Source organism: Phascolarctos cinereus, unplaced genomic scaffold, assembly GCF_003287225.1.
Source record: "Phascolarctos cinereus isolate Bilbo 61053 unplaced genomic scaffold, phaCin_HiC Scaffold_5;HRSCAF=322, whole genome shotgun sequence".
NCBI lineage: Eukaryota > Metazoa > Chordata > Mammalia > Diprotodontia > Phascolarctidae > Phascolarctos > Phascolarctos cinereus.
Window position 1 is genome coordinate 271,902,619 of NW_027555958.1, and position 12,663 is coordinate 271,915,281.

The 12,663-nt window shown below is 38.7% G+C and overlaps 1 protein-coding gene across 2 annotated transcripts in view; it reads right to left on the reverse strand.

Moving 5' to 3' along the window:
* The window catches only part of NPLOC4 (NPL4 homolog, ubiquitin recognition factor), a 58,534-nt gene that overhangs the window by 13,017 nt on the left and 32,854 nt on the right, over positions 1-12,663 (reverse strand). The window contains exons 13-14 of one of the 2 annotated variants that reach the window (XM_021000840.2): positions 5,686-5,757; positions 453-548 (exon numbers count right to left, since the gene is read on the reverse strand). In XM_021000840.2, the coding sequence (XP_020856499.2) occupies positions 453-548; positions 5,686-5,757 (168 nt within the window). The remainder of the gene's footprint in view (positions 1-452; positions 549-5,685; positions 5,758-12,663) is intronic. The other variant, XM_021000841.2, reaches the window with a different exon arrangement.

Consider the following 12,663-nt stretch of genomic DNA (forward strand, 5'->3'; position numbering starts at 1 on the left):
TAAAGAAATACAAACCACTCTAATTACTATGTGTATGAAAGACAATCATCTCAGGACATGGGACAGCTTGTGGGAAGGACAGCAGCAGCTTACACTTCTTTAGCTGCAGGAGTTTGTCTCAATTCATAAAATGGGACTGCTGCTAATATACCTAACATAACCACTAAGTTTGGAAAAAGTGAAGAGTCAACTGAAAAGGGTCCTTTTCCCAAGGTCCCACAGGCTTCTGGGGATTTAGAAGAGACTGGCCCAGCTAATAATCTGTCACTCGAAGCCATAGGCCCTATAGCAATTAAGATCAAAACTGTCTCTGTCAAAGGTCTGGTTAGGTTCTTTGAGAGGCATGAATAAGAGAGACAGATCAAGTACTTGGCACTTTCTGGAAAAATAGCACTGACACAGGGTCAATCTTCAGATCTTTTAAAATATATTTCTGGGGATGAGGAGCTTACCTGTGTCTCGCCTAGGACATCTCGGTTCTCAATAGGGAATGGATTTTGTGAAATAGAAAAAGTATAAACTGGATCCTTGGGGAAAGTCGTCGTGATCTAAGTGAATAAACAAACACGAATCTAGGATAAACCAGATTATATGACAGGGATATGGATGCTATTCCAATATCTCTACTTAGCTCAGAGCCCTTATATGACCCCTAAGCTTTATAAGGTGCTGGTATTAATTCTTAAAGTTTTTTAAATTCTTACAATGAAATAAAAAAAATTAACTTCTATGGGAGTCATTCCCAAATGAAAACTAAGAAACTATGGGACTCTGGGAACAAAAACATTATAGTAAAATCTCAAAATCTGGACAAAGTTTTCTGGACCCTATCACTACTCTTTTTTTTTTCTTTCTTTTGGCAGTTCAGCCCTTGCTTGGACAGGGTTAGTGGGCAGCTTCCACTTTATGGGCCTTTTCTTAATACAGGTTTTTTTTTTCCTGTTATCTATACACTAAAGGGTGGTTTTCAACTCCCATCAGCACTAATGTGAACTATGTGAGAAGAAGCACAAGAAGGTATCTCCAGGAGGCACTAAGAAGCTCAAATTCATGTGACTGGTTTTGGGAGCATATGCAGACCCAACCAGTGACAATTTTAGGAAATGGAACGACTTTAAGCCAAATTGCTAAAACCATTAATGGCACTCGATAAGTTTTTAGTGCCCAGGAACAGTTCTCACGCAGCTTTTGTACTTTGCAAAAAGGGAAGGAAAACAAAAGCAAGCGAATAACATAAGGACCACAGTTTCTTTGCTCTCCTTCAGTGAAGAAAAAGCCTGGACTCAAGAGCTGATGCCAAAAGCCGAGTCTCAATCCTTTCATTTGGCTCAGAAAGGTTTAAGTGATGACAAAGAACATTTTAAATCTAAAATACAATCAATACGTGTGACAGGGACAGTGGTAAACGTACAGGAATCAATACAAATAGGGTTTTTTATTTCTACTGCCAGATGCCCTCCCCATGAAAGCACCCAAGTGTGAGCTATTAACCACCTTTTGGTTGACACAGCTTTTCTGCTGCAATATGACACTTACAGCAGTAGCAGATTACACCTATCTCAGATTTAGGGCAGCCATTCTAGACCCTATGGGACTATTTCTAAGCCTTGGAAATGTTGTTCTGTTCAGCTTTCTACAGACGCAAAAGCAGCTAACTGTTTCATGGCTCGCTGGCCTGGGATTCTGTTGTGACTGTGCCAGTTGCCAAAGGAGGATAGGCTGAACCATCAAAAGAGTCTACAGTCAGGGTAGAATAAGGTTTTCAAAAATCTTTTTAAGTTTGAGATCCATGTTGCAATGGCTAAATGGAGAAACAGAGATAAGTCTGGGAATGTATTATCTTATTTTAAATCTTAAATTTGGAAAGGGATAGGCAGAAAGAAATGGAAAGGTGGCTCCAAGATGTTTACTACTAAGTGAACTTGGAACTAATGCAACATCATTCATCACCACCATCCTACCCTGAAGAGCTACAGAAGAGGAGGCCACATAGTCAGAGGTATGAACCTCTGATTCTATGAGCTGGTGGCCACTCTTCCACACAAGAGTCTTGGTGAATGGCAAAAGACCCTCATTTCTCCTCATAGAGGACTGACCTGGTTCTGGCCCAGTTCCAGAAACTGAGGAAGCCCTCAAACCACCATGATTCAGATTTGTACACAACTTTGGAACATGTGGTGGACTATTTGGGAATACTAACACTTAAAACAGAGCTCATTTTAAATGAGCCATTCTTGAGAAATTCTATATCAAAACAGAACATGCTAAATGTTTTCTATTGAGCTATCCACCACTTTCTTTCTACGGGCTGCATCATTTGGCCTTTTGCTATATATCTGCTTCCACCCAAGATGGTCTAGTGATTCAAGCACTTCGACTCAAACAGAGATCTTAGGTACAGGGAAGAACTATTCATACTTTGTAACTGAACACAAAATGCAGAATCAACAATTATTCTACTGCAGCAAGAGGTTTAACTTCATTTTTAAAAGGAGAAGGAAAGGCATTTTATAAATTTGGTTTTGAATCACCCTGACTTACATTAAATATATGTTCCATCAATCTGTTTTCAACTTAATTACACCCTAGGTAGTATAAAAAACAGATGCCTTTACTGACAGGGTAATAAATATGTTCCCTGGAGCTGTCAATTGGAATGGGTTGTCAATAGGCTCTACTCACAGGGATCTACTATTCTAAATGCAATGATATTTTCCTGCCTTAAAAACATGCCCACTCCAAGTCTAAACACAGTCCCTAGCATGACAAAAATATAAGAAACAAGCAAAAGAATGAAAGTCTTTGGCATGCTAACCTAATCAGTTCAGACAAGGTTGATGTTACCATATCCTCTGTTTTACTGGGTTACTGCTATCATTATATTTGTCCTCTTTAAATAGGTTCTCCCCTTTGTCCTGCTCCTACTCTAAAAGCCATGGAAGGATGGATGGACTGGAGAGAGACCTTAGGCAAGGGGATCAGGTGGTTACTGCCATTATCCAGGTAAAAGGGAAGGCGATGAGGGAACTGAACCAGAGCGATGACTGTATGAGCAAAAAGAAGAGGACAGATATGAGAGACGTTTTAGAGGCAGAATGGACAAGACTTGGCAAATGATTAGATGTGTCAGTGACAGTCAAGTCAAGAAGCAGTAAGTGCTCATTATGTACCAGGCACTGCGCTAAATACTGGGGAAAACAAATATAAGCAAAAAGAAAAGACAGTCCTTCCTAGCCTTCAAGCTCATTCTAAGATCCTCGAGGGGCTCAAGCAGAGCACATATAGGAGGGAGATAAAAGCATAGGCGGACCAAAAGAGGTGCACTCTCAGAGCATGGCCAGTCAAATACAAAGAGTAAAAGATGATGGTCCTGGGCTCTTCCTCAAAACGGAGGTTCTGGGAAGAATGTGGAGAAAGACAGGGTGCAGGGCAAAGGGCAAAGACAGATGAAAAGAGAAGGCAAAGAGGACCATGATGTTGCAAACCTGGGTGATTAGAAGGATCGCACCTTTGACAGAAAAAGGGAAAATAACAAATTCTGTTTTGGACATATTGAGTTTAAGTTGCCTCATACATAGTAGGAGCTTAATAAATACTTATTCCTTCCCTTTCAAAGGTGCCACCATTCTGCCAGTCTCTCAGATTCATAATCTCAGCACTATCAACTCTTCATTCTTTATCATCCCACATATATTTATCAGTTGGCAAATCTTGCCATTTCTATCTCAATAATAGCTCTTACATCAGACACTCACACAGCCACTACTTTACTTTTGGCTCTCACACTTTTTTTTTGCCACGACTTCCTAATTGGTCTTCTTGCCTCAAGTCTCTTCCCTATTACAGTCAATCCTCCAAAAATCTGCCAAAGCGATTTTCCATAAGCACAGATCTGATCAAGTCATTCTTTCAACCAATAAACTTCAATGGGTCCTTATAGCTTCTAGGATCAAACACAAAATCCTCTATTTACCTTTTAAAGCTCCTCACAACCTGGTCCCTACCTGGCTTTCTATATTAGTGGACATGATTGCCCTTTCCTTGATCTAGTCTTCTAGATATGGCCTTATCTCTGTTCCTCACACATGGTACTGTATCTCCCATATCTGTGCCTTTGTATCAACCAACCTCCAAACCTGGAATCCATTCTTTCCTCCACTTTAGAGAATGCTTTTCTTTTCTCCCTCATGCAGATTTACCTGATCCCCAACTGAACGCATCCTCCCACCATAACTATCTTGTGCTTAGCTACCATGTACTTATACTTTTGGTATTTATTTTACACATATTTATATATGTACTTGTAGTCTCCCCTGTGGTGCATAAACTCCTTGAGTAATGACTGCTTCATTCTTTGTGTTTATATCCTTTCTACCTAAAAAAGCAAGTAGCACAAAAGGGAGAACAAAGCCAGAGCAGAAGTGATCACTTGGGAAAGCATAAAGGGTAGAAAGATAAGAGGTCATACAGAGGATGAAGACCAGCTTTACGTGTAGTAAATGAAATAAGAGATCATGACCATAGCTCTTGATCATGAATGATGGGAAGACCAAGTGTGTGACCATTCTTAGGTGCAGCCAAGGTGGAACTGCATAATAGGTCTGGGAGTTGAGGAGACTGAAGAAGTGGGAGGTAGGGTATTGAAGGAACAGCAATATGTATGCTGAAGTCTCCTAACATAAGGACCCTAGGTTTGGAGTAGAACACTATGAGCCATGTACTGAATTCTTTTAAGAAAAAAGGGAACATCGTCTGGGGAACAGCTAGATAATAGCCACCAGGATCTGGATAAAATAATAGAAAGGACCTCACAGGAGGAAAGGTTTGCTGAATGATGGTGGCAGAAAGAAAGTTGGAAAGTGGCAAAGGGGAGCAAGGTGTATTCCAACCTTGCCCCCAGGATCAGTAAATCAGGGGGTGTATGAGAGAAGATAAAGTACCAGAAAAGATCACCAGGGATGTAATGTCATCCTGGAAGCCAGATCTCTGTGCCAGAGGATGAAAAGAGCATACGAGTCTAAAATCTTCATTTTATGAAGCTTATTAATTATGAAACAGGAGTTCTTTAGGACATAGTGGAACGGGTGAGTCGATCTGAAGAAGGACGACACTGGAGAGTTAGGCTTGAGTTGAATAAGGACAAGAGAAAAGTAACAAAACCATTTTTTTCTTTTGGGAAAGTCAAAAAGATCAGTTATTTCCTGGGTTTCTGGAAAACCAGTTGGGGGATGGACTGTTTTCCTGTAAGTAAAGATACTGAAGTCATGGCTTGAGACTAAATTTGACTTCTTTGAAGAAAGGCACAATACTATATACCTTTTAAAATGGGTCCACTGGTAAGAAATTCAGTATCTTGACAGGAGTGGCCAAATGTTAGTTCTTAAGGTGACAACAACTTCAATTTGCTTTATTTGGCCTTCTTGTATCCACCCTCACATAAAGTATAAGATCAGTGACTTAAATATTCTGCCAACTAGGTGGGGGCTAGAGATCCTTCAGTTGTTTTTAAGGAAACAAAACAAAAACCCTGAAATTTGTTTTTTAAGTCTCTAATCCTTTTTTTCCCCCTAGGAACTTTTCCAGGCATGCTCAGAGCTCCTTAAGATATGTGATCTAAGTTGTTCTCCATGGTATATTACAGCTTCCAATACTACCCAAAAGACTAAATATAAGGCAAAGACTTACATCTATGATCAGATACTCCACAGGGAGGGGGCGGGCCAGCTGAGTGATCTCATTACCAAACTTATCTATGTCCTAAAAGAAAAAGAAGTCAAAGGTTAAGCACTCTGTTTATACAGGAACACTAAAGGACAGGACATTTGTCCTTCAGAGTCAGCCTTAGAGTCACTTCAATTCTTTCTTAAGCTCATGAAAAGAGAGTAAAATCTGCATATTTTCACAACTGATCCATCTTCCATCATTTCTTGGAGCATTTTAATACAGCCATAACACAGGAAAGCAGATGTACTACTGGCTAATAGTAAGACACTACAGTGGGCATGAATTCAAACATTTCCTTGCTCCCTTCCCAAATGGTGGAGTTTCAGTGTTCCATGGTAGCTCTGTGAACTGGCTAAGCAAAAAAGCAGATAGGTTAGTGATACCTGTCTCTTCCACTCAGGGTTGATTTGTACCACTGTTGTCCTCCTACAAGCAACATTTAATTACCATTACCTAATAATTCCATTCCCACCTCTGAAAACTTTCCTTTAAAAATCTTGATGAGTAGTAATAAACATATATACAAATGAATACACACACATACAAAAAATACAGAGAACTAAAAAAAAACCTGACAATCTGTCAAAGTCTAAACTTGTTTTGCTTTGTCAGATGCTTCGAACATAAAGTTTAATTATGGGGGGAAATGGCCAGCATATGTTCATTAATCATAACATGACAATTAGATCTGATTTATGTCAAACATTCTGAATTCAAACATAGCTCAAGAAATAAATTCATAAGAACTGACGCTTTTCATTAAAGATTCTGTGGGGGGGTAGTTTTTCTATCTAAATCATCACTTATTATATAAATCATTCATTGAATCACATATGAATTATATATCTATAATTTCCAATTACAGGACCCTACATAAAAGTTTATGTCATTAAGGCTTTCAGATACTGAACTAGTTGCAAGTAGATCCTCCTGAGGTGTGCAGTGTGGTTCAAAGTCATCATCTAACACATCAGCATTCTTCCTGGACAACGTTCAGAGGTGGTCAGTATCTCTATCTTCTAAAGCCAATCACCACGAACTATTTGTAAGTCAAAACAATCCCATTATCTGAACGAGAAATCCATCAGCCCCAATTTGGACCTCTCTCATTTTAAATTAAATTTTCTGGCATGAGGCCTTTCTATACATCCATATCTATATTCTAGCTTAAATTGAGTTGTTCCTCAATCTCATACTCTGTTCACTTCCATGCATTCACACAGATTGTTCCATCCTGTCCCCCATCCCTACAGGTAGAGTACATTCCTTCCCCAATTCAATCTTTCAAAGAATTCTGCTCCTTCTCCAAGGTCTAGCTCAACCCCCAGATGAAAGTATACTTTCCCTACTCAAATTTATCTAGGCCATTCTGTCTGGCACACTTTTGGCACTATCATCATTTGCTTTCTATAATAATAACAGCAATAATCACCATAGCAGCAAGACTTTAGATTCCCATATTTCTATTCAAATGACCCAACCACTGCAGAGAATTTAGAACTGTGTTCAAAGAGCTATAAAACTGCACTTACCCTTTGACCCAAAAATACCACTACTAAGTCTTTACCCCACAAAGATATCAAAGAAAAAGGAAAAGGAAACACATGTACAAAAATATTTATGGCAGCTCTTTTTGTGGTAGCACAGACTTGGAAACTGAGGGGATGCTCATCAATTGGTGAATGACTGAACAAGTTTGCAGTAGTGACTGTGATAGAATAGGATTGTGCTGTAAGAAATGATGAAGGGGATGATTTCAGAAAAACCTGGGAAGATTTACATGAACTAGTGCAAAGTAAAGTGAGCAGAACTAAGAGAACATTACACAAAATAACAGCAATCTTATAATGATAGTTAGCTGTGACTTAGTTACTCTGATCAGTATAATCATTTATGACAATTCCAAAGGACTCATGAAAAATGCTCCAGAGAAAGGACTCTGAACGCAGATCAAAGCTTTATTTTTTTTCTTACTCTTTTTTATCCTCAACATGACTAAATCAAATGTTTTAACTGACTTCATGTGTATAATAATGGATATCACATTTCTTGCCTTCTCAAAAGGTAGGGGAGGGGATCGAAGGAGGAAGAAAATTTGGAACTGAAAATAAAAATTTTAAAATTTAAAATAACAAACAACCCACCATGATTCAAAGGTAGGTTTCTGGAAATGTGTCACTTCTTCCGAGTTTTCTTCTCTTCACAAATGAGATGACTTTCCAACCAATTTGGGTAAGAATCATTTATCCATTCACATGACAAGTGGCTGTCTCTATGGGTTATTTTGTAGCAGTCAGGGTGGCTGGGGGACATTAGCTTTCTTAGGTTCTAGTGATTTTGACAGGAGTAGTCTAAGACATGGGACCTTTTGACTGGGATCTCAAGGCCCCAAAAGAGGCAGCTTCTAGATCGATGTGATATGGTAGGCAGAAATCAAATCCAATCAAACTAAATCACCATTTCCAAAAATAAGCTCTTGCCCCTACAAGAAATAACCTGCAACAACACACATAATTAGCCCATCTGGAAATCATCTTCAAATCTAATTAAGTTCTAATATGCAGAAACATTTTTCCAGCACCTGTTCACTTTAATCTTTCTTCCCCTTCAGGGATTTTCATGTTAAATGCCCCCTCTTCTGTGTATGGCATGTGATTCCCTCTCAATTTAACTATCTAAGTGAACCCTGCTTCCTGCTCCCCCCAAAATAAGGATACTTGAATCCCCCTCTTCCCTGGGGAAAAACAGGTAACTTTTTATCTCTCCCTCTTCCCTTACCTCAACGCCTTTGCCAGCCAATCTCTAACCCCCTGTACCATTTTAAAAGGCAATTACATTTTATGGGCCTTAGCAAATGTCAATCGAGTACACTAGGAGGGGGGTGTCTTAACTCCAAGTTTGGCAACCAGCAAAATGTTAGCAATCTTATCTCCACTTGTAGCAAGATAGAAGAAAGAGTCAGAAATCAAAGGTCCTCATTGCTAAGTCCCCCTGCTCTATGTACTACTTAGAAGCAAAGGCACCAGATGGCACAAATCAAGGGAAAAAAACAGAGAGAGAGAGAGAGAGAGAGAGAGAGAGAGAGAGAGAGAGAGAGAGAGAGAGAGAGAGAGTGAGTGTGTGTGTGTGTGTGTGTGTGTGTGTGTGTGTGTGTGTGTACACACACCAAACGCAGCCTGTGTTGGGACAAGACAGCAGGAAATTCCACAGACTGGGCAGCACCATCTTATTTTAGAAAAGGAGAATGAGATCTTTAAGATACTGGCTTCTTTTCTAATGCACTGGCAAGGAGGGGAAACTAGTGACACAAGCAGCTTCCTCTGGGATTTCCCAGCATAGACACTCAAGAAATGAAGTACAGTGCACAGGGTATAGTAGGAAACACTCCATCTCCTGAAAGCCTTAGGGTTAGTCCTTGCTAACAGCTTAAATTCCCTTAAAGTACAAAAAATAAGATCCTTGCTGTCTTTCATGTTTCTAGTTTAAAAGCCAGGGCTCTGCATGTTCAGAGCAAGACAGTTTAAGCAAAGGATCATTTTTCATGAGACAGGAATTATCTTAACTCAATCTGTCAGAATTTCCCTATTGGACTTAACTAATTCTGAAGTTTTCTATGAAGAATTTAAGTTACAAACAGGATCCTCTGTGATGAAAAATATTTGCTCAAAAATTTGCACAGCTTGAGTAAACATGCTGTGACATGCATTGCTAAGCAAGTCATTAAATATTTACTGGACACTTTAATGTGCCCAGCACTGAGCAAAGCATTCAACCCTAAACATAAGCTCCCTCCTTACTGTGTTTAGAAGGCAAGGCCTTACATCTTCAATATGTTTTATGCTGCTAAATAGCATGAAACACACTGAATGTTCAATAAATATTAAAGGTTCCTAATGACCCAATTCAATACCCTAAAATTATAGATTAGAAACTATTCTCATCCACAGGACTTTCCTCACCTATACTTCCCTGAATATGGTGAACTAAAATTACAAAATACTCGCTATAGTTCGAAGCCTATTTAATGTCAGGCAAATTTACTAAGCAAGTCAGAGGTTTCTGCTTAAAGAGTAGGAAGCTGATACTATTAAACATAACTAGTAAAATCACCCACACCCAGAAAACAGAACTGTAATTCAGGCTCTTTTATGAGGTATCCAGAAGTCAGCTGTTCTCCCTGACAGTCTCCCTAAATTCAATTACTCAATCACACATCACAAAAATTTTTAAAACCTCTTTTATTTTAAGGCAGTCTCTGGCTCTGGTTTGGACAGTAAAGAGAAAATAAATGAAGAGTAGCAAGACAACAATTACTCCTAATGATACTCCTGAAGCTCTGATTCTGGATCTTATTTTCTTTTCCCGTAAACCAAGCTTGTATAAGAATTAATTTTTGAGAAGAAAGCATCTGGGGAGAAAATAGCATACACTCTGATACACCAGGAGTGACGAGCAATGTTACTAGGGCTAAGTGCTATGATGCTGAGCAATGTTAATGTTTAGCAATGACACTAAACTACTTCCAATATGTTGTGGAGACATTCTTCCCTTCACTGAAATCTGCACAAAATGAGAGGTTCATTTATCCTTCTGAATAGAAGGATCTTAAATAGCACCTTCCACATGGCCTTATTTACTACAGGGGAATTGGGAACAGATCCCTTTAACTTCATAAACAAAGAGCTGATAAAGTGTCTTGTTATCACAAAAACATTTTGATAATAAGTGTGATTGAACTAATACACTGGATGCCCCAGAGTTACTTTCTTTTGTATAATTTAAACCAGACTATTCACTAGGTGACGTTATAAAAACATCTCAAGTACTTCCAGGTGACAGACAAACTGTATCCAACAACACATGCTTTCAATATGTTTACCAAACCCTGAAGGCAAGAGATGAAACATAAGGTCATACTGCTCCCCACCATGTTATATATGGTAGAGTCAGTATATACTCTTCTTCAGTGCTTGGAACATAGTATGCAAGCACTTAAATGCTTTTCCATTCATTCATTCAAGTCAAGTCTCCAACAAATGTTGATATCATTCACATTTTCTGGGACCTTTAATGAGGCACATTTCTGTAGACTTCTTGGCTGTCTGGTTCTGAAAGCTGAGGAGGCACTGGCCTGTCATGTAAACTCAATGCATCACTCCTAGTCAATCAATAAAGTCATCTGATGGCAAAAGCTTACAGAGAAGCAAACTGGCTGGATTTTTAAAAAGGAAAACATGCTCAATGAATCAATTACAAGCATTTATTAAGTACCTACTCTGTACCAGACAATGGGAAATAGATAATAAGAGTGAAATAATCCCTACTCCCAGGAAAATTAGATGTCAGCTATTCAGCCTAGAAAGAATGCAACCTATATTCAATATTTTCTCCAGGGTCCTCATACCAGAGCAGTATAAATTTGAAAGGGCAAGCAAAAACTGCATGTAAATTATTCACAACCCAGATCTAAAAGTTTGGAATCTGGGACACAGACACCCAAAAGGACCTGTATCAAAGACACACTTAGCTGAGTTTCCTTTGGACAACTAAATGAAAAAGCTGGATATGTAACCTGATTAAGAACTTGAATGTGTAAGAATGCTTAGAAGTTATGTACACTTCCTATCTATGATACAGATTGTTCACTGTAGGAATTAAAAAGATATTAAACCACTGCAGAAGAACAGACAAAACTAAACTTTCCAGTATGAAATGCGACTAAAATTTAACAGGTAATGCCTCTTGAGGCTGATACCCAATATAAAATTCACCAGTCTCACAAATACAAAAAAATAAAACAAGTAGTATTTCTGGAATGTGTAAACGTCTCTTCTGGAAGGAACAGCCCCCTTATTTATTTATTTATTTAAAAAGAGAGATTCAAATAGACTTTATTCTAATACATCAAAATCCTGCTAACTGGGCCAGAATTTATAACTTGTCTTTTCCCAGAAGATCACCATGGAAACGTCAAGAGGTCAAGATGTAGTGGAGAGGTCCCTCAAATAAGGAATGCAGGCTAGAGTTTATGGTTAGATGGGGAGCAGGAAGGTTCTGAATCACAAGATGTCAAAAAGGGAGGGTTTGTCCCCCTTCACTTGCTCATCTGACAGCTATCCAGGTTAGATAAGATTCAGCCAGTTGGCATGAGAATGCTCAGGAAGTAGGAAGCTAAGTCAACTTAAGTCAATGTCCACCAGACTCAGCTTCTAGAGGAATGAGTGAAAGAGAGGTCCCTCTGGGGGGGGCAGGGCAGGGTCTGGCAAGACTCATCGAGGACATGAGCTGCAAAGGCATAGGCTGACCAGATGAAATGGTCCTCTTGCATTTGTTATCACCCTCTTGGTGAGATCTCTGACATGAAAGTAGCAATAAAATGGCATTGTAATTATCCTAAGGATGGCATCTTTACTTATTCCTGATACTGAAAGGTTTGTTTTTAAAATTAACACAAGAAAAGGCTACAAAAGTATTAACATGGAATAATTTAAATATTTCCAAGAGTCTATTAACTTCAGATTTTACTTTTCTCCACTGCCCCTGCCCCCCAAATCAACCTCAGGTAATGTTTAGACACCCAAATCCAGTAGAAAATTTAATGACTAATATCAAATCTTATCTTGCCCCTAACAGAGAAAGCTATCAAGGAAATAGCATATATTATATGGAAACAGGAAAGGAAGCCTGAAATCAAGGATTCAAGAGATTTATAACAAAAAAAATAGAAATGTGTAACTCAACACTCTAAAAACTCATACTAATATCTTTACACTAAACAATATAAAAAATAAACTTTCAAATTGAATAAGGTTATTCAAATTAGTTCTCAGAATTCACCTTTTCTTAAAGGAACCAAAGTTGGCTCAAGGAAGAAATCTTCCAAAGAAAGCACTACTTTCGCCCTTTTGGTTTCCAGGTCACTGACTGGAAAGCTTGATT